This window comes from Zeus faber (genome assembly GCF_960531495.2).
Source record: "Zeus faber genome assembly, chromosome: 14".
NCBI lineage: Eukaryota > Metazoa > Chordata > Actinopteri > Zeiformes > Zeidae > Zeus > Zeus faber.
Genome location: NC_137200.1, coordinates 26,974,158 through 26,996,810, shown reverse-complemented (window position 1 = coordinate 26,996,810; position 22,653 = coordinate 26,974,158). Strand labels below are relative to the sequence as shown.

Here is a 22,653-nt window from a genome sequence, read left to right as displayed (position 1 = left end):
ACACACACACACGGACTCAAGACGAGCCCGTCCCCTGGTTTCATCGTGTGTGTGTGTGTGTGTGTGTGTGTGGCTGTTTCAGTGTCAGAAGATATACAACATCTGGTCACCTGACTTCACCGGGGTTCGGTGTGGGGGTGGGGACGGGTCCTGTGGGAGCTGAGCGGCCCTGCCTCAGGAGTCTTCCGTCAGCGGAGGGAGGGAGGGAGGGAGGGGGAGGCGGGCATCGGCCGCCCCGCGTCCCCCCCCCCCCCCCCCCCCGCCGCGGTCGTGGGAGCCGCCCGGGGAGCCAGGTCCGTCTTTCCGTTTTTTGGGGGTTTTTTTGCGAGGAGCCGCTCGGCCATCGGGGGCGGACTAGTTGTCTGGCCGGCCGCCTCTCTGGGAGCGATGCTGGAAAGTCGTCCCGGGGGGCGGCGGAGGGAGGGTGGGGGTGGAGGGGCTGGGGGAGGGGTGGCTGTAGGTGCCGCGAGGGAAGTGATGCGTATGCACCCGTCACCCACCGACGGTAACAACGTTGCAATCCGACTTCATGTCCCAACACATTAATTCGGCCTTGTACCTGCATGTAAATCCGATGGCCCCTCCCCAGCGTTTCCGTAACGATTATGTTTAAATGTCCGTTTTGATCCGTATAGGTGGAGCGGAGAGGTTGTGACAACGTAGGGCCGAGGCTGGTGGAAAACACACAAAAGCCCTACGGAAGGATTCAGCGTAGCCATTTCCAAGCCGACGAGAAGAACTGATGTACTTTTAGTAGTTACGACACAGACTCAACGCCTGCACGGTGCAGTGTCCAAACTCTTTGCGCTTCGCGGGGTGTCGCGCGCGCTTGATAGCCTCAACAAACACGCCGGGGCGTGAGCCCGGCGCGGCGGACCCCATCGGCCCTTCGCTTGAGACCTTGAAATGCTTTTGGCCTTTTCGCACCAGCTGATTTATTACAGTGACTATAACATCCCGTGTGTCCGCCCTTTCGACGGGGCGGCGGAACCGTCGAAAACTCTGCTCAGTCGAATGAAATCCGTTTTGGAAATGGGGCGACAAGCGGCTGGCTTCCCCTTTCTTGATAACGGGTCTTGCCTCATTCCTCTTTCATTTCAATTCATTTCTCCCTTTTAAAAAATGACCTTTCTTCCAGCTGTTGTGACGCCCACGATCTCACAACTTTCACTAGTTTCCGTGGTCCTCGCCCTCAGTGGTGTCGCTCAGTGATGTGTTTCACCTTGACTCAAACGTTTTCTTGCGCCCAACTCTGCAAAGCGCGCAGATGGATGCCTCTCTGGAGTCGAGGAGATGTAATGTTGAAATTGTTTTCCATATGACAAAAAAAAATAAGAGTTATTCCTCAGCTCTAAAATGGACTTAATCTGATGGAATATTGGACATAAGCGACGTCCATTTCCCTTCCGGTACTCACTTTTGGATACTTGCATATACACAGATAATGTGACCAACAGCCCCATGGCTTTCCTTTGTATGTGTGTGTTTTCTTTTTCCCGCTTCGATTGGATTGAATGGTTCAGTGCAACTAGGCCACGCTACGCCGGTATCGGCTCTAGGTGCGTTTGAGCGCTTTAGGGAAAATGCATACGCAGACATGTTTGTCGTGTCGCCGATGCCCGACGTTGGCTTTGTATCAGTGCGTCCCGAAAAGGTTGAAGCCGGGGTGGTCATGAGAATTCAAGGTCACGGTGCTCCTCCACAGCTCCCATTACCATAGACGGCGTGTCGTTTGGACCGGATAACACGCCGCCATATGTTCCAGTGAGGCAGGGCGATACCGACCAGATGAAACATCACAATATGGTTTGACGAACAACCTCGAGCCTGATCATTTGACAACGTTTTGGGGATGCCTGTCGGCGCTTTTAGAATATATTTGCACATAAGTAATATCGGAGGGGAAGAAAAAAAACAAAAAAAAAAAACATTACGTGATGTGGGTATTCCAATCGTGCAGGTAGCGGCGTTGATTAGAACAGCTGGAACAGCCTACGATGATCAGAAAATGACTTTACTTTAACGCAGCCTTAAAGGCAACACTTAACGACATCACGATATTAGGACGGCCGAAATCCCAGGGGAGATGTCGAGCCTCGTATCAGGATACCGATATTGTAACACAGCCATGACAATATGGATGTTCAGGGTGATGGAGAGAAGCGGGGGGAGAGGGATAGCGGTGGAAGTCATACCGGTTATCGGAGGCTGAAAAACCCAGCTTCAGAAAGTAAAAGTCCTGTTTCCATGTTTCTGCTGCTCCGGTGCACTCATGCCCCTCTGGGTGTCCGACGGCACTGTCATTAGGAAAATCCACACGGTGGGCTCGAAATCACGGAGTGGAGTTTTTACCTGCTGAACTCCGGATTTACAACCTCGACTAGTTATGGCAGAAGTCAACCAGAGGGACACACACTGACTAGGTACAACGTAGATACTAATACGTACTCTATTTCAAATTAATTTTAGAGTTTTTCGGCAGATGATCTGCTGTAGTCGTAGTACCAACTGAAATGAGCAGTATGGAAATGTGGTGGGATTTTTTTTCACACAATAACGATGATTATGATTCAAGATTCAAGATTTTTATTTGTCACATACATATACATACTTCCATACATATATGCAGTGAAATGTAATAATGTAATAATGATTCTGTTCATGTCAGATATTAGACAAAAAGTGTGTGTGTGCGTGTGTGCGTGCGTGCGTGTGCGTGCGTGCGCCGTCCGCGTGCGCATTTGCATGCAGTTTTGGGCTTCCCCATTTTTTCCCTTGTAGGTCACTGTAACCCAACACACAAGGCTACTCTTACCTCAACTCGGCTAACAAAGGCTTTGGACGCGGAGCCGTCTCTGGGCCTGCAGCCTGCAGCCTGCGAGCCGGGCTGCCTGTAACATGATATGAGGACACGCAGGAGATACAAATAGGCCTCCATCTGTTTAGGAACTACTGTACACACTGTTTAAGGGTGAGTCAGTTTAGGGGGAGAGCGAGTGATTTAGTGACTGTTTAGTGCCCTTGTCACCAGTTCGTAAATGTCCGTCAGTCTCACACTTGGGGGGGGGGGGGGTGTGGGGGTGTGTGTGTGTGTGTGTGTGTGTGTGTGTGTGTGTGTGTGTGTGTGTGTGTGTGTGTGTGTGTGTGTGTGTGTGTGTGTGTGTGTGTGTGTGTGTGTGTGTGTGTGTGTGTGTGTGCGCGTGCGCGCACACAAGCATGTGTTGAGGCACAGGGCAGTAGTCTGGTGGTAGGTGTGTGAGAGCTACAGTCTGTGTGATCTGGATTAGCATGTAGGATTGGAAGCCATCTGGCCATTCTGTTTTAAAGAGGGGGGGGGGCAAGGGAGAGCGAAAGGGAGAGAGGGAATGCTCAACACACTGACACATTGACACAGCTCTCTCTCCGTAATCTTCCCACTTGATGCCTGTTGCTGTGTAGAACGGGGTTTGCTCACGTGAGCGACTGTGTGTGTTTATCCGTCTGCGAGTGTGGAAACCACAGAGCTGGTCCTGGTGGAGCGTCGCTCGGGTTCCTCTGCATCGACATGAAGTGTCAGGCGTGACCAGCGCAGGGCATTGGCACTGGATTGTGTCAGGCTCTTTAATAAGATTTAATGAGGGGCAGTAACAAAAACAAATCGACATATTTCTGTTTGGCGGTGACGGTGAGATACAGTGGTTTGATACTGTGACAAAATAGTTATTGTAAGTCGTTTTGGACAAAAGCGTCTGCCGTAATGTAATGTTATTAATTACATGCTTCGGAGCGGTGTAGACGGAAAAGCCTTTCGAGAGTCCAGTAAGATATAGCAAATAATAATGAACCTAATTTAATTGTTAGTAGATTTGTTTGTTTGTTTAGTTATTTTTGTTTATTTATTCACACATTTATTTACTCAGTTGTTAATTAATTAATTTATTCACCTATTTATTTACAATTTTTTAATGTATCTATTTGTTTATTTGTTTATTTATTTAAATATTTGCCTATTTATTTATTTATTTGCTTATTTGCTTATTTATTTTACCTTCCATCTTTTTTAAAAGAGAGACCTGGCCAAGCAAGCAGCAGACTATTTCTAGAATACCAAGACATAGACAGCAGGGCACTGCAATATAATAAATAATGTACAGCATTTACATATTGCAACAGAAACGGGGAAAAATATGATATGCAAATTAAGGTGTGTGTGAGTGTGTGTGCATGTGTGCGTGCAGGGGGGGGGGGTGTTACTTACATGTGATTGTGTTTGTGATGATCAGGGTTTTCCTCGGGGTCATGAGTTAGCCGAGGTCACGCGGGGGCGGCCTGTCGAGCTTGAACCCGTCTGCGCTCGTTGACAGCGATGGGAGACGAAACGCTGCGTGCAGTCAGGCCGAGTCTCGAGAGTGGCTATAAGTTACGCAATCGTATTTAAAATGGTGCCCAGGAAAAGGGAAGTGAAGATGATGCACGAGGTCACAAGCAGCAATCTGACAGCCCTGCCCTGAGAAGAATTACTTTTAGTTGTCAGGGCAATAAAAGGTCGAAAAAAGTCCAGGTTCCAAAAAAATAAAAGGCAGAACTATAGCTGCTTCATGCAGCTTTTCATGGAGGAACCTGCTGGCATTAAATCGGTGATATACAATATATATATATATATATATATATATATATATATATAATTTATTTTTTTTGTAAGCAGCCTGGTCACAATCTTGCAACAGTTAGATTGATATTACCAGTTGGATCGAGGGTGAGGCTGTTTCTTCTCTCTGTGTGGGAGGGACAGTGGGAGCGCGTGCACAACAGTTGCTCGGCCGGCCTCACACCCTCGACTGTTCGCTGACCCGTCTAAGGCTCGCGGTGCAATAGTTCGCAGGTTTTTCGGAAAATCCAAACCTCGTGGTGAAAACAAACGTACTTTAAAACGATCTCCAGGTCCTAGCCAGCGGCAGGGCGATTTGTCACTAATGACATCGATATTGTGATATGCATTTTGATTATTGTGTTAATGTTAAATGTTTTCTTTAAGGTTGCGTCAAAGTAAAGTAGTGCAGCGTTGTAGCTCTTCTAATAACAACCTCTACCCGCTTTGTTATAATATCCACATTAATAATGATTTAAATATTTCTTGCGTGTGAAGCGCCAGTAGTCATCTCCCAAAATATAATTAAAGATATTGAGGTATTGTGCGGTACTATGGTAACACATATTAAATCAATATTTCAGGCGCTTTATTTTTACATATTTTGTTTGTCAAAACCACGGTGCGCCTGCCTTGGCAAACGGAAATGTGCAGCTACAAAATACAGAAAAATTATCTTCGACAAAAAATACGTGTGAGCGGTTCCGGGAGATACTTTAAAATTGCTGCCGTTTTCGTTCAACTTTCCCCCAACGCCGAAATAGGGACCATGTCAAAAAAGTCTGAAAGCGTGCGCTCTCACCCCCGCGGGACAGGTCCGGCCTCAGAGAAATTTGGCGGCGCGGTCGGCGAGATAAACCCCTGCGGTCGGGGAACAAACCCAGACCCCGCGCTCTGTTCGCCGGCACAAAATTTGTTTTGCAAAAACGAGGAGAGAAATACAGATGATAGCAGCCGTCTCTGGAGTGTATCTCCCGGAGAGTCTTTTACAGGAAGAGGAGTCTCTGACATCACCCAAGCCAGAATATATTTATATATATATATATATTTTTTTTTTTCTGGGAACATTCTGGGCGCTCGAAAATTGCTGAGTGGTCTTGTGCCGACGCTGTGGGCCGCACATCCACCCGGGGAATCGTTTTATCATCACTAGCTGGAAAACATTCTGGGGTGTACGAGCAAATCATGTGAGGGGGGGAAAAAGGCAAGAGCTTGTTTATGAAAATATAAAAGAGGGAAAAAAAATGATGATCCGTTGGTTACGCCGGTGCGGCGCCTGTTCGAAACATGCCCGTTCCCGAAAGCCGCGGCGAGTCGCGGTGGGGGGGAGGGGGGCGCCGGGGAGATACACTCCTTCTCACGGGGGGGGGGGGAGTAACCGATGCACACTTTTGGATAAACCTGCCTTTCGCATGTTTATTCAAAGTTTGTTAATTGTGCGTGTCTGCGCCAAACTCGCTGTTCACCGTTTATTGAAACTGTATTATATTTTACACGTGCCGCGTGTCGAAAAATTGTTCACCGCACGCCCTGGGGTCCCCGGCGAGCGCCCGCCGAGTGTGGAGTAGAGCAGATGAGCTGTCGTCGAGATGGTCCAGGGACGTAGATACGTACAGAGATTCCTTTTATAGTTATGAATTACCAAGCATACCAAGCATTACCAAAATGCAATTGTTGCATTTTTCTTGCACATGCGATAATGTAAAATGTGCCGACTGGTAAACGTGTTAAAACTCGGTATAACACCGGTTTAGTCCTTTTAAAGTTTTATCTTGAAGTAAAGTGCGGTGGTTATAACATTATTAGATTAATCTGTGCCCTCTCTCTCTCTCTCTGTCTCTCTCTCCAGCTGTTGTTTCATTTCCTTCCTCTTACATGCGGTCGCTCTGAACATTATCATTATCAACATATCAAAATGTTACCATTTTGTTCTCCCGGTTTCGGGGGCCCTGCCGCCTTCATCCCCGGGTGTCTCCTGGCCGTCCACCCCGTCCAAGTAATCAGCGTCCTTTCAAAGAGGCGCGGCCAAAGCCGGGGCAAACAGAGACGGTCCTAATCAGACGCGCTCGCCCAGCCCTCCCCCACTGCGGAGCCATCGCTGGGCTGCCGGGGGCTCGAGATTAGAGCCTCCTCCAGCCTTAGCCATTCAAATTCGGCATTAATGTTTGAAAGAGAAGGCGAAATGCCTGCTCTTGGCGGATAGATTAATATTTTATGGAGGAGAAACCAGAAAACATCCCCGGTTGGTGTCTAGGTTGGGCGGGCTGTGTTCGGGCAGCCGAAAACGGCTCGGATCGACAAGCTTTTTTTTAAAATCATTATGATAGTAATAATATGGATAAACATTATAAGGATGCCATGTTTCCAAATCCAAAGTTTATGAAGTGCTCAACGGACACAAGTATAATAATAAAATATGAAGGGAGATGGAAATGAAATCCAGTCGTAAAACAGACATTTGACAAAGGACTTTTGACATATTCGTATATTCGCATGTCTCTGTTGAGACCTACTAACCTAATGAGTCCAGCCAAGCAGAGAGAATCAGGATATCCTCACGATATATTCCACATCTAGTTGTCTCACATTGGCGACAATGCCCTGCCATAATCGGCATGCCTGGTCACGCTCAAAACCAAAAAACGACAAGACTATCGATTTACAAATAACAGAACGGTGAGTCAGACGTGTAAGCAGACAGAATAAATGCCTTTTTAGCCTCGCACTAAATACCTCGTCTAAGCTCCGTGTCACACAGCTAAAACAGACAAATGCCCGGGGTTTAATGTTTATCGTTATGTTGAGAATGTAGCCGATCTACGGCGAAGGGAGAGGAGATGCTTGTTCCGGGACGCGGTGCTGCCTGCCCGGGCTGCCAGTCTGCCCTAGAAATAGGTCAGTGTTTTTATGCGGCCGAAGAACCAGTGATATCTGGACTTCCCTGGATCTGCCGTCTGGACCTCTGTGTAGAGTGACTGGCCAGCACCCACAGGCCAGAAAGAGCTTTGGAACCCCCCTGTCAGGGCTGGCTGATATGTGGGTGTAGTTAAGTGTTGTGTTTTAATGCCGCTTTACAGTAAATTAATGCAATTTTCTGAACTTCGTCGACTGTTCCGGCCGTTCTAACCAATGCCTCTACCCGCTTGGTCATAACATCCGCATTCCTATTGATTGAAAGCACCAATAGTCATCTCCAAAACATCGTGAAATCAGTGACATCGAGGTATTCGTCAAAAAAATAGAATGTGATATTAGCCCCCAGCCCTGGCCCGTGCCTTGCCATTGTGGTCGCTCCAGTGCGTAATCAGTCAGAGTGTGAGTCCACTCATGAGAAAAATCACAGTCTGCTGTGTTTCACCTCGGCTGCGTGGTCCAGTCCGCTCCGTCTAAGCTGCCTGTGTATTAAAAAAAAAAAAAAAAAAAACGCGATCGTACTCAGCATTATTAACCGTACCGTCCGCTAAGTGGGCATTTTGAGAGACCCGGCGGGAGCTCCTCTCTCTGTGCTGTAAGCGCAAGGACGGCTCCAATGCTGAAAGTCACAGAGCCTTCCACCGCCGTTATTCTGTGACGCAACTATGGATTATTTCCCCTCTGCTCGCTCCGGACTGTTTGTCCGATGTCAGGTCTCACCGGTGTTGCGTGATCCGGTTCCCGAATCAACTTCGTACGTGCTGTGAGGGATCCGTGGCGGCGTAACCGTGGCACCGGTGTAAACGGCTGACTATATCGAATATAACTGTATTTGTTACTGAAATTCGGAAACATTGTTTGGGGCGATTGACGTGGCGATTCCTTCCGCAAAATGCCCGTTCCGTGCCGATCCTGTCGACAGAAGCTCCAACTGGCTTGGGCCTCACCAGTGTCGTCCTCCACCCCCTTTGAGGGCTTTCTGTTGCATTTTGCGTTCGCATGTCACGATAATTGCATTTGCCCGAGACTCCGTGTTGCTTTGGCATGCAATTTTTGGTGAACAGCAAAGTTTATACAGGGTTGCATAATCCCCCATTTTAAGAGGATTTGTTTGCTGTTTTGGGGATTTTTTTCTGGAACTATAACGGGAAGCGAGAACCTCTCAGGAGGATCAGTTTGACTGAACAGTGATGCTTGCGGGACGGGGGGTGTATCATGTAAAATCATATCATGTAAAAAGAAAGTTTTACATGATATATCGATGTATATATCAACGTATCTGCTTCTAGATTCACAATCAGGTTGAAGAATGCAAAAGAGGTTCATCACATTGAATGATATGGTAACAAGAAGTATTTGGTTGTATCAAACCAAAAGACTATATATCAGACCTCCTGTCGTGGAAAGAAGGTTATATGTTGTTGTCTTAATTAAATCGGGCTACAAAATAGTGTTTCACAATATAATGATTTTTTTTTATGAAGATAGACATGGAAAGACATTAAATACTATGTGGAATATTGCTCAGCAGGGCTGGGCAATATTTTACTGTATGTCGTTATAATATCAATATCGTGATATGAGACTTAGAGATCTGTGATTTTCTCTTCTTAATATGGTGGTATAGTCAAACGTTATCTTTAAGGCTGCCTTACAGTTAAGTCATGTCATTTTCTGACTGTTCTAGCAGCTGTTCTTACCAATGCCTCTACCCGCTCAGCTATAATATCAAAAATTCTACCGATCTTTTTTCAAATATGTCTCGTCTGTAAGTGTGGCATGAAAGCAAAAGAAATTTGGTTATATTTTTGTCATGACTGACGTACTTGTCCCAAAAGAAAATAGGGATATTTTATTTCATTTCCTGTTTTTTTACAGGAACACTGGTCATGCTAGAGCCATTCTGAGTTGTAATTTGGTTATTAATTATACAGTCAGACATGGTAAACATAAGGTGCCAGTCAGTCAAGAGCAAACATGCAAATGACGCTCGTCTACTGAATAAACGGCAAAGAACCCACAATCCAAATAATTTGCTTAGTCAAAATGTACATTGCGCAAACTGCTTGTCCTTGTGGGGGTGAAGCGCTAGTCCACTTTGGTGCACGGAACAAACTAATTTCACCGCATCGCCAAGCGTAAAAACACCATCTGCTTAGTGACGAAGCGCGACTGCTCCTTGAGAGCTTTCTAAATCAAACCTGTCAAACGACGTCTGCGTGACTTCGTTTTTAATATAATGACGATTGGCGAATATTTTGTTGTTCACTTGAGATGAAAGGAGCGTCCCGATTCTAAATTGATGATTTGTTTTCAGTCTAATCCGCGAAGCAGTTCTTGGTGTCGTCAAGCATTTTTTTATTTTATTTTTATTTTTTTATGATCGGAATGGATGATAATATTTGTGCTTTCATTCGTCTACACGGGAGCATTATATCCTGAGATTTGATGGATCATTCTTTTTGTTATCGAGCGCTCCGCCAAGGTTGATAGCTGTAAGATACATAAGAGGCAAAGAATATGTAAGTAATGTTCCAAAAATAAAACGGCTTCTTCTTTCGGGAGCCGTTCGGTATAATGAATGTTTGATGATTTCAGAAGCTTTTAAAGAAATTATGATGGCGAATGTTTTTCATCAGACCTTTTTTTTTTTTTTTTTTTTTTTTTTTTTTTTTTTAATAATTCGTTAGCTCCAGGACATATAAATGGGTCTCACGCAACAAACGGGGAACTAAACATCATGCAGTCATGCTTTATAGTCTTATACAACATTATCAATTAACCTCATCAGAGAACTCATCGGATGCCCACCCCGCATAATGTTTCAGACTGTTGATGCTCTTATCGACAACCTCGACCTGCTTGGTTATGATATCCACGCCACTAATTGTTTCTCAGATATTTGTGCGTGAGTATTTTATTAAAAGCGCCAAAAGTCGTCCACCAGTCATGGAAATGGAGGCGTTCGTCAAAAACAAATATTGTGACGCCAATGAACGGTGAGTTCTAAATACGTTCTAAACTCCGCTGCTCGTAAAAAAAAAAAGAATGTACATTTTAGCTGTGGGCTCATGTGTCGAACTTATTCAAAACGCCCTTTGGGGAAGTGAAGGCGGCGCGTTTCCCCCAGAATGTTGAACTTCACGTGACACGATGGGCCCGGGCCTCAGGGCGATGGAGTCGAAGGGCGGAGGTGGAATCGCTGGGTGGGAGACGGGGAGGGTGAGCGATGTGAAAATTCTTTTGCCCCTGCCGGCTCCCCGTTGCCGTTTTGCCGCGTCGCCCCCACCGCCCGAACACGTCTCCACCCCCCTGGCCCAGCGAACCGCGTGGAAAACCGTCCCGCTATCACAAGGACGGGCTTCACTAGCACTCTCTTTGTCTGGACTGGGAGTCAGAAGTCACTGCATTCCGACCCGGTTTGACTCGACGCGACGGTGAAAGGACCATGGCTTCGGGAAGACCCCAAGCTCAGAACCGACCCGTTCCGTGCACATGTAACTACTGGACCCCGACAGGGCCGATCGGCATTCACGGTGCACTCTTTGATGTGGCCTTTGCCTTTTCTCCTGCTGCCCCCGGCGCTGCTGGTCAGGGGGGGCCTTTCCCCTGGAAGCTCATCCCTGGAACAAATAAGAGCCGGATCTCTCCGCTAGAAGCAAGTCTTACGTGCTCTTAAGTCTTTGTTTCCACGCCAGATACCTGTCATCGCCCAGTGAAATGAAACCTAAGGCCTTTTTCTGATTCAATGTTCTGTCTTTTTTTGTCTTTTTTTTCGGCCATTTTTCGGGAAGTTTTTCAGGAAATTCCGTAAAAGAGCTTAGGGGGAACCGAAATTACAGGTTCATAAATGTCGTGGACTTCTCGGACGGTTCTTGCTGTTCTAGTCGACGCCGCGCCGCCTGCCGGGTCATAATATTCACGAACGATGGGACGGGTCGGAATTTTGTCGGTGTCCGACCGGAGACGGCCACCGGCGCGGCAACGCTGAACTCTCCCCTCTCTCCTCTCCCCCCCCCCCCCCCCCCCCGCAGGGCCCTGTGAGCGCTGCTAAAGATGTCTGATAGTGTCGACGCTGAAGAGAAACCGCCTGCCCCGCCCTTGAGAATGAACAGCAGCTCCCGAGACTCTTCGTTGCTGAACCACGCCTCCAAACCGCTCCCCATGGCTCCCGAAGAGAAGAACAAAAAAGTTCGCCTGCGCTCCATCTTCCCCGGCGGGGACAAGAGTGAGTGTCCGTCTCCCCCCCCCCCCCATTTTATTTTTATTTATTTTTGTTGTTTTTTTGTTTTTTGTTTTTTTCGGGGAAGCGTGCGCTGATTCTCTTTCCTCTCCTTTCCCTTCCGCCCGCAGCGAACAAGAAGAAGGAGAAGGAGCGTCCGGAGATCTCCCTGCCCTCGGACTTTGAACACACCATCCACGTCGGCTTCGACGCCGTCACGGGAGAGTTCACGGTACGTTTCCACGGCGTCGCCCGTCTGGATGTTTGGCGTCGTGGCGTTGAAAATTCCCCCCGTTTCAGGTGCGGCGACGTATCCCTGTGTTTTGGTTATCGCCGTCACAGCGAAATAATGCCATTTTCTGTGCTTCATGGACCGTTCTGGATGTTAATCAAGGCCTCTGCTTGGTCATGACGTCCACGTTACTCGTGATTATTATTATAATTTTTTTTTTTTTTTGGTCAAATATTCACTTTGTGTAAACATCTTGTGAACGCACCGGTAGTCACACCCAATATTGTCAAATTATCGATATCGATGTATTCGTCGATCGCGTTTTCTCCACGTGGCCCGGCCCCATCGCGGTTTCCACTTTGGACCGTCCCCGTTACGTCCAGAGTCTCACGGAGGGCGATCAAAATTCGATCAATTTTTTTCCTCTTTGCTTTTTTCTTTTTTTTCCCCCCCAAATTCTGATAATTTTTCTTTCGCAGATGCTCATACTTTTACAGGGCCCAGCGCCTAGTGGTCATGGGCGCCCAAGGCGAAAAAATACGAAATGCACATCCGCGTATTTCACCCGTCGCGCCTCGACCGTCCCGCGCTTGGAAGTTTGATGCTCCGTGTGTCGTCCCCCCCCCCCGCAGGGCATTCCGGAGCAGTGGGCGCGGCTCCTCCAGACCTCCAACATCACCAAGCTAGAGCAGAAGAAGAACCCGCAGGCCGTCCTGGACGTGCTCAAGTTCTACGACTCCAAGGAGACGGTGAACAACCAGAAGTACATGAGCTTCACCTCGGGAGGTACGGGGGGCTGGAAAACCGCCGAGCACAAGCTGCGCCGGGGGGGCCACCGTGCCGGGGGCAGCCCAGGAATTATTCTCTCTCTTGTTTTTCCTCCCGTTTCAGACAAATCGGCCCATGGATACATAGCGGCGAACAATCTGGTAAATTGTCTATTATGAGTGAATGTTTTCTCTGCGAGTGCATGACCCCCCCCCCAAAAATAAAAGTCAATAAACGCTCGGTACGTTTGTAGTAATGGCAGGTACCAGTCGGTAAATCAGGAATTTTTATGCAAGTCCTGTTATGTGATAGTGTTTGGAGGCCAGCAGACTGCGTGTCGCAAAAGTGGCGTTTGTGAGTCGCCCCCCGGGAGGTTGAGTTCGGCCCCTTTCTCATTTCGACGGGCACATTTCGCTCCGCGCCCTCCCTCAAAGCGGGAGTCGAGCGACGGCTCCCCCGGCGCCGTTTGGCCGGGAGGCCCGCGGTACGCCGCGCATAGAGCAGCGCGGTGACCACGTTGTCTCTCGGCGCGCCCAAGCACGTGCACCCCCCGGTGGCTGCGGGGTGAACCGCGTCCGTGTTTGCCGTCCCAAAATGCGGCGGAGAAAGTGGGAGAGCAACGGCGGGGGGATGCGCTGGGCGTGGCGTTTACCGCGTTCCCTAATGGGTTTTAGATTTCCTTTCTACGCCGTTTGCAAAGTGCAACAAAACATGATAATTTGCTCAATTGACTGATGTGAAAAGGCATTGATGGTGACAGTGAATATGGTGACATCCAGTGTTAATCATCAACGTTGATCACGTCATTATTTTGTGTACGCGACCTATTTGCTTAGTTTCAAACCCAAGTCTGATAAGAAAATGGGCCGATGCGGAAATTCCACATCGCAGCGCGTGGCAGCTTTTCACGTGCGCAATCCCCGCCCTCCAGGGCAGCGAACGGACTTCCGGTCCGCTCTTGTCGTTTGTCGTGTTCAGTGTGAAGCGGGCTCAAAATCCCGAAGAGAGAGACAGAGAGAGAGAGAGTTAAAAAAAAAAAGGAAATAATAGAAACTTGGTTCGGAGCTGCCGTGCGTAAAGATGCGGGAGCGGGAACTCCTCCCCGGCACCTGCCCCGTACGCCAGGCCCGGCCAGCGCGGTCTACGCTCCGAGTGCCTCGGCCGAGAGCACGCTCGGCTGGGCAAACGCGCGTAACCCAGTTGCGGTGAATGCGGTGGAGCGCCCTCCGCCCGGGGGCGGAACTCACTAGGACGTGCAGGCTTCCCCCCCCCCCTGCTAAAAAGGGCCCCTCGCCGAGTCGCACGGCGAGCGGCTTTGACGGGGGCTGGAGCGGGTCTTTGTGAAGCCACAATGGTGACTGAATGCGGCCGGCTCCACGTTAGCGTGCACCGGAGTCGTAGGCAAAGGGAATTATGGGAAAGTGGCCAATAATGCCCAGGTGTCCCAAACGGTCGTCACCGCCAATCAATCAAAAACAATTTCTGTGCTTAGCGGTGTTGGGGCTCCCCAACACCGCAAAGGTTTTTTTTACAAACCTTTATTAGTCCCACAACGGGGAAATTAGCAATTTGCAATCTCTGTGTTTACCCTCCTGGTATCTGACGTGTCTAGGAGCAGTGGGCTGCCGTGTAGAGGTGCCCGGGGAGCAGCTAGGGGGGGTTGGAGCGTCTTGCCTCAAGGACACATCAGCGCGCCACCAGGAGGAGCCGGGGGATCGAACCGGCCACCTTGCGCTTACTAGACGACCCGCTCTGCCTCCAGAGCTCCGCTGTGCGGTTAGACGTAACGACCGGAATCCATCCGCTGACGGGCGCCTTGCGGGGACACATTCGCTTCTGCCGACGGCGAAAGTTTTTTTGTTTTCTTTTTAGGAAATCTTTTTTTTGTTTATGTGCTCAGAGCTCAGGTTGCGGCAGTCGGTGAGCTGCGCCCGCTCTTTGTCCCGTACAGAGCCGTCCGGCTATAATTGGCGCCGCTGGTGGTATTTTGCGGCGCCTTAATCGATGGCCCCTCTCCAGCGACCGTCAAGCGCTCTCTCCAGCGACGGCCGTTCATCGGGACGCGACGTCGGCTGTTTTTTCTTTGCCGCGTATTCGGTCATTTTCAGAGATTCCGGGGTGATTGGAAGGTTTGGCGTGTGTGGATATGCCATTGAGAGGGGGGGGACAAAAAACAAAGAAGGGCCAAATGCGGCCCCACGCAGACGCTTCCCGCCTCTGTTCTCCGGTAAATATTTGTCGTCCGTTTTCGTATTACTCAGACATGAGACTTGAGAGACTTGTGTTTCTAGGCAAACAGCCTTTCAATAATTAAAAAGCAAATAGTGGCTGACGCCGAAACTGACAGTCAGTTGAGTCGCGCCTTATAAGGAAGAGCTGTACGGGTCTAACTTGTCACCAATGTGTAGATTGTAAGTTACAGTATATTTGACAAATCCCGTTTTTAGAGCTGAACTAATAACGAACTAAGCTTGATAACTAAGTTTTCCTTTGTGTCGTTGCGTGAACGCAGATACATGTCATATGCAGTGCGACCCGTCACTTAAGTGAACTGATGAGAATAGCGATGAGGTGGAAGCAGAAGAAGACCCTAACCCTTTTCCCTAAGCCCATTCACCTTCCTCTGCTGTGTGGTTTTGTTTCCTCCCGTTTTCCAACCTTCACATTCAGAACCGGCTGATGTCGTCTGGGCCCCCGGTCAGCCTTAGAACCTGCAGCGCATTATTCGACAAGGTAAATGAATCCACGTCGCCCTCCCCCTGCTTCACCTCTGCATCGGCTCGCGCTGAATTCCTCCCCGCCCCGGCGCCTTTATTTGACTGTTTCACACCAGATATTCCAGACGGTATTTTGTTTGTTTATTTAGTTATTTATCTATCTTTTTATTTGTTTATTTATTTATTTATCTATCTTTTTTTTTTTTCTTTTTTTTTACGCCAAAGGTTGAATCGGGTCGAACGATTTAAGGGGATGTTCTCGTGCTCCGCGTCCAAACGTCAATTTGACCAGTTATATTGCGGGGGCAAGCGAAACCAAACGTCACCCGGCATGTGAAAGGGTTTGAAAGACTGTAAACAGTGCGTGCATGGGCCGGTGTCCCCTGCCAGGCTGATGCGCATGGTCAGTGAGCCGCCTGCTTCTGCACGGCTCCGTTTTGGAAGGTGGGCCCCTGGCGCCCGGTCCTCAGCCTCGCGGGGGCCCGGCCCGGCCCGGCGGCTTGGCGCTTTTGCCTTAATCACTAGAACTAAGCTGCGCTGCTTCATTTATGCATGACTACTGGGAATGGATCAAAATGTTTCCATCCCATAAGAGGAAGATGATCCAAGGCAAGCGGAGTTTTTGGACGGGGGGGGGAACCACAAGGCTGCGCTTTCGACATAATACATTTTTCCTCCGGCGTGAAGCGCATCGTGACACTGCATATCACTGCAGTGTTGCGGCGTGCTTGCCCTTATAAGTCAATAAACTCCCAAAGGCTGTTTTGTTTTGTTTTTGTTTTTTTTATACCCCGACTTTCATCCTCATCCGGGCCAGAACCGGCCCGCTCTTCTGCGGCTAAACCGCACTGACTCGCACCTTTCGCTCACTCCTCACGTTCCTCCTTTGCTCCGCTTAAATGCGCCGTTTCCCCCCTGATGTTTTGACCTTTTTTGGTCACCTGATAATGTCGGAATGCAGCTGTCAGTGCATTAAAACAAATGCTGGACGAGACCAGTGTGGCAAGCAAGAACACGGCTACTCTGTTATGCATTTGAAGGACTCGGAAGTCAAACAGCTAAACAAACCCTCGCAGGGAAAGCTGGTCTCCTTTGGATCTCAGCTTTCCCAGAATGTTTCTCTTTGATCATTTGTATTGTTTGGTTCAAAGTCCTGGATGTCTCGTGTGAGAGTGCAGGACATGTCTTGGCGAGAATTCTACTTCACGGTCTACTTCATGTTGGGGCTGTGCGCGTACGCCTTTCCACTCCACAGTGTCACCCCGCTCAGGGCTCCCGACTGACCCCCTCTACCCTCCAGGGTGCCAAAACCTCCTCCTCGGAGCCGCCCATCGCTCCGCCCGTGTCCGAGGAGGAGGACGAGGAGGACGAGGAGGAGGAGGAGGAGGAAGAGGAGGAGGAGGAGGAGGATGAGTTGCCACCCGTCATCGCGCCACGCCCCGAGCACACTAAATCTGTGAGTCCGCCTCGCCCGGGGGGGTGACCTGCGAGGCGTCGGCTCGTCCTGCAGCTTGTTTACTCCCTGACATACATATACGTACAAACATTCGTCTATATATAGGTATATATACTGCATTCTATATACTGCAATTGCATTTCGTGATTTATTTATATTTTTTACGTTTTCTCGCCCCTTCAGATTTATACGCGCTCCGTGATGGAGCCGATGAAGCCTCCCACCCCCGTAAAAGAGGTGGTGACTCCCCCGGAGTCCCAGGTCCAGCCGGAGAACACGTCCAACACCATGTACCGCCACACCGACCGCCAGAGGAAGAAGTCCAAAATGACGGACGAGGAGATTCTGGAGCGCCTCAGTACGTGCAGTCCGAGTCCATTTGTCGTGTGCGTGCGTGTCCAGATATTTGAGAGCAAAACACCCCCAGCTCGCGTAGTTTGCTTGTGCTCCCAGAATCCTGGTACACAGAATTCCCACCCGATAAAGACTTTTTTTTACCTCTGGCTCTGTCTGCTGCAGAGGTGTTTCCTCAGTGTTCTGCCGAGACGACCGAGCTTTCAAAGCCATTCTGCCCGAATGAGAGAGAGAGAGAGAGAGAGAGAGAGAGACAGACAGACAGGCAGGCAGACAGGCAGGCAGACAGACAGACGGGTAGCAAGACTGATTAATACCTGGAGGGATCTTGTTTGCATCCTCAGCCCCGAATGAAAGAACGCGGGGCGAGATCGGCAGGCTTTTGCGCCTGGGAATATTTTCGCCCGAAGCGGAGATTAAAAAAACAAAAACAAACACACACAAAGAGAGATGTTGATATACAGTATGTACGCAGCTCCAATACTCCATCTAAAGCGTGGTGTTTCTGGTGCTTTGCCTCCATCCAGGGAGCATCGTGAGCGTGGGGGACCCGAAGAAAAAGTACACGCGCTTCGAGAAAATAGGACAAGGGTAAGTCTACCCCCCACCCCCCGCTGCCGCAAACCCACCGGCGGCGTTGCCGAGCGGAGCCGGGCTCTCCGGGCCGGAGGAGGGGTGGCCAGAGAGAGAGAGAGAGAGAGAGAGAGAGACGTGGAGAGGAAATGAGAACCTTATCCAGAAATGGCCCCGGGCCAGATTAGATCAGCATGCTATTCACCCCCCCCCCCCCCCCCCCCCTCTCTCTCAGGCTTCCTTTTAAGGCTGCTTGCTGCCTGTCCTCCTCCTCCAACTGCGTGTACTACAGCGGAACAAACGGAGAAACCTCTACAGTGTGCTGCCCGTATCGCCGGGGGCCCGCGGCGGAGTCGCCTCACCTCCGGCGGCGGCGTCTCCCGAGTCTTTAGGCTCGGTCCGAACGGGAGGCGAATCTCCTTCGTTATCCGCGAGCGCCGCGGAGGGGAGGGTCGGAGCCTAAATTCGCCGAGGGGGGGCCGTCGGGGGCCCCGACGGACGACGTGTCCCGGGCGCCACGCGCGACGAATAAAGAGCCACAATGTCACTCGCCCGCCGTCTGCGGCGCCCATTAGCGTGACAGTAATTGGGTGCAAATGACATTTCAGCGATTAAACGCAAACATACTGTATGGTAATGACCAGTGTGCCTCGCGCCGCACGATGGGTCGCCGTTCGTTCAGGGGACGGAATGGCGCTCTTCACATCCCTAAAAAAAAATAAAATACAAATAAAAAAAAATACAAATAAAAAATCTGTACGCAAGGTGAGAGCAGGGATAGTGGCTGTAAATACGAGGCTGTTGGATGCTTTTGGCGTTGTGGGAAAGCATGATTTGAGTTCTTCCTCAATTATTGTGTGAGTAGGGAAAAAAAAGAGAAACGTCTTATTATATAATAAAATAAATAACACATTTATTATTTATAATAATATTTATTTGTATAGCACCTTTCATAACTGAGGTGCAACTCAAAGTGCTTCACATTAAGAGAAGCCAATCAAAAAATAAATGCATGCAATCCAAGCTAAATGCATGGAATAGAAAAAAGGAAACTATTCTACTCACTCATTCATTTAGAGCGTGAGGGATCACCGTCGTTCCTTGTGATCAGGTTACATCACATTCTATCACATTTACTTTTTATGCCTTGCTCCGTCAGACACTGATGCTTATCTTATAAAGTCTTAGCGGCTGAAAAAATGATCACAATCAAATGCTCCGGCTCCTTCTTTCCTTCCGACAGCGTTTCATGACATTACACTACATCAGCTTCTCATTAATAAGATGCTGACGTTCAATCCGCGCTCTCTGGAGTTGAGCGAAGGATCTTTGAATAAATTGCGTCCTTATGAATTTACAAACGGGAATTAACCGAGAACGAAGGTATGATGACGAAGCTCTTTCCGTTCGTAGTTAAGACGGGTTATTTTGTCTTAGGCCCTTGTAGCAGCTTTTAGGTTGCAATGAATTCCTGCATTCGTCACTTTTATCAGCATTTATTTATTTATTTTGTTTATTTTACAAATCGGCCTCTGGCTGTCATCAGAGAGCACCGTCTCACTGAATAGTTGCATAAAACATGTTTGTTTTTCTTGGTGAAACCTCAACAGCAAGGCCTCTTCAGTCTGTTTTACTCATAGAAAATGACAATAGGAGAGGTAGAAAAACACATTTAAAATAACAACTATTATTTATTTAAGGGTTACGCCAGTATTTTTTTACTTAAATATATATATATATATATATATATATATATATATAAAATTATTATATATTTTTTTTATATATATATATAATTTTTTTCAGTTAGATTCATCATAATCTTTGAAATGGATCAAGTCTTAGGGTAAAAAAAAAAAAGCACCATATTTTTCCTTTAATGCACTGGTCAACGGTCCAAAAGGCCCCGACGTCTTGGAATTCACATCGGCTGATTTCGCACGACATTTGAAAACGTTTGTTGAAAGAATTGTGCTTTAGCGTTGATGGGATCTTGCCTGTGTTTTTGTCTTTTCCCAGAGCGTCCGGCACCGTGTACACTGCTATCGACATCGCCACCGGGCAGGAGGTCGGAGCTTTTATTTCCCCTCGAACGACCGCATCCTTTATCTTTCTGTCCGTAGCTTTCCCCCCACGTTTTTTTTTTGTTTGTTTGTTTTTTGAGAAATGTGACCCGTGGCCCGCTCTTCTTCCAGGTGGCCATCAAACAGATGAACCTGCAGCAGCAGCCGAAGAAGGAGCTGATCATCAATGAGATCCTGGTGATGAGGGAAAATAAAAACTCTAATATAGTCAACTACTTGGACAGGTCGGTCCCTCGACAAAACACTGGTTCTAGTCTATACACGCTGTATTTATAACCTGTTCCTAAAATAAACAAATAAAAAGAGATGATTCTATTTCTCTGTTATTGTTACTTCCCCAGTTAAGATTTCTTAAGGATCTGTCACTAAGTGACGTTAATCTTCATAAAAGCTGTTTTTGGCGCCGCCGCTGGTGGCTGAGTGCTAGTGCAACTCCCCACCCCTAAATTTCCTTAAATTAAATTTAGAAGTGATCGTTATGTTATCCTATCTTGTCTTCAGTTTATCCGTTTATTCTATCATTTAGGGTTATTCCATTAATGACGCATTTTCCTGATGTTCGTATTTTCATACTTGACCACATAAATATATTTAATATTCGTTCATGTAGTGTCATTCGTGATAATGTTCTCCGATCATTTTGTTATCGGACCGTTCATTTCTCCATTTCATCGTTTGTGTATTGCTGAGTAAATTTGGCGATCATCCCAAATTCTTGTTGAGCAGGGGATAGTTGTCTTGCTGTCCAGTATATAGTATAGCTCAAAGGGGCGCAAAATGTTTTTTTTTTTTTATTGCCTCTGGATGGTAGCGTTCGAAGCGAACCTGCCGCCCGCCACACGCACGACTTATTCAGATGTTCAGACACTTTCTCTGTGTCAGAGGCGTCCTAGGAGTGGGAGAAGCATCTTGAGTCAGACTGAGTAAGACCTTGGTGAACCTCATGACTCATCCTCCCTCCCCCTCTCTCGTAGCTACCTGGTGGGGGACGAGCTGTGGGTGGTGATGGAGTACCTGGCCGGCGGCTCGCTGACGGACGTGGTGACGGAGACGTGCATGGACGAAGGCCAGATCGCCGCCGTGTGCCGGGAGGTGAGCCGCCGAGTCCCGGGAAAAACGCCGGCGCACGCGCATACTAATGAGTGCGGTGAATTCAGCCGTCACCTTGACTCGGCGCCCAGAGCGTGCAGAGTTGTTTGGCGGGAGGTTTGTGCGCGTATGTGCGTGTGTGTGTGCGTGCGTTGACGAAACGTTTTCCTTTCGCTCAGTGTCTCCAAGCTCTGGACTTCCTGCACTCCAACCAGGTGATCCACAGAGACATCAAGAGTGACAACATCCTCCTCGGCATGGACGGCTCCGTCAAGCTCAGTGAGTCCTTTTTAACTCCCGACGACGCCCGCTCTACCGGCCTTTTAGCGAAATGGGCATTTCTGCGGCGCCTCGGTGTATTTCTGACTGTGCCGGTTGCTTACGGACATATTGGGGGCGGTTTTCGAGGACAGGGTTTCATCTGAATCAGGACTAAAATAATCCTACTTGAATTCATCCACAATTCAAAAATGTCTTTCTGGGACGTTGCTGATTTCCAGATGAATTAGCTGGAGACTTGGGAGTGGCTGAGGTGATGAAGGACTAGTCAGCTCCTTCTGTCTGGTCCTGGTGCTGGTCTCGGTCCAGATCATCCTTTTCGTCAATGTCCAGCCGGAGGCCACGCCCATTCATCCAGAGATTGAATTTAAACTTTCGCTTAGACCTGGATTAGCTCTAATCTTCCTGCTGGGAAATCAGGTTTTTTTAAACCAGGACTAGGAGGAGTTTATTTTGAACCATGACAGGAAGGTCATTTAAGTTAGTGAATTTAGTAAATAAAATTAATTATTATATTTTAATATATTATTATATGTTATTTATTCAAGCTGAATTTATTAAAAGTGTGGTTTAGTCTTAACATTAGGCCTAATCTCTGTCCACCAAACTGCCCTCATGTGTATTTCCTCTACATCACATGAGCACGAAGTTCCATCATTTCACTTTCAACTCCAACAACCCTATTTTCTGGTCTGGCGTCTTGTAATTGTGCTTCCTCAAGTTGAAAATATTGTACATCTCATGGTGTGTCCACGTGTCATGTTGCCAGTACAGGAAATAGACCAGTTTACCAAAATTTAAGAAGTTCACAATTTCACGGCGCTGGGCTTTCGATGGTAACTTTAGCTGCAACTCTCGAGAAAGGACGACCTCCGCTAAGTAAACTGACCCATGTGGGACCAATTAGGTAATGAATGGCTTGGTTCAGCGGTTGAAGACTAATAATATTAGACCGATAATTTGAGAGAAATAACGATCGAAAATCATTTGCAGAATGATCGTGATCCTGCAACGTCCGTCCAAATTGAGAAATGCATTTTGCTTGGTTGCTTTTTATTTATTTATTTGATTTGATTTCCTTCTGCAAATGTAAAATACATGACCAGAGTTTCATGTGGTGTATGAAAGGTGCTATGCAAATAAAGATGATGATGATTATTATTATTATTAATAATAATAACAATAATAACAATAATAGTAATACTACTACTACTACTACTACTACTACTACTACTACTAGTACTACTACTAATAATAATAATAATAATAATAATTATGAGGATGATATTAGAGTAATAATAATATTAATATTATTATTAATAATAATAATAATAATAAT

At 47.8% G+C, this 22,653-nt stretch overlaps 1 protein-coding gene across 2 annotated transcripts in view; it reads left to right on the top strand.

The window, feature by feature from the left end:
* Positions 1–22,653, top strand: part of LOC307240470 (serine/threonine-protein kinase PAK 3) — a 30,510-nt gene that overhangs the window by 1,005 nt on the left and 6,852 nt on the right. Inside the window, exons 2-13 of one of the 2 annotated variants that reach the window (XM_080014261.1) lie at positions 11,575–11,768; positions 11,894–11,994; positions 12,627–12,780; positions 12,886–12,923; positions 15,433–15,495; positions 16,780–16,935; positions 17,119–17,293; positions 17,817–17,880; positions 19,882–19,930; positions 20,058–20,170; positions 20,921–21,038; positions 21,215–21,314. In XM_080014261.1, coding sequence (XP_079870387.1) covers positions 11,597–11,768; positions 11,894–11,994; positions 12,627–12,780; positions 12,886–12,923; positions 15,433–15,495; positions 16,780–16,935; positions 17,119–17,293; positions 17,817–17,880; positions 19,882–19,930; positions 20,058–20,170; positions 20,921–21,038; positions 21,215–21,314 — 1,303 coding nt within the window. In that variant the 5' untranslated portion in view covers positions 11,575–11,596. Of the gene's footprint in view, positions 1–11,574; positions 11,769–11,893; positions 11,995–12,626; positions 12,781–12,885; positions 12,924–15,432; positions 15,496–16,734; positions 16,936–17,118; positions 17,294–17,816; positions 17,881–19,881; positions 19,931–20,057; positions 20,171–20,920; positions 21,039–21,214; positions 21,315–22,653 lie in introns of both variants that reach the window. The other variant, XM_080014260.1, reaches the window with a different exon arrangement.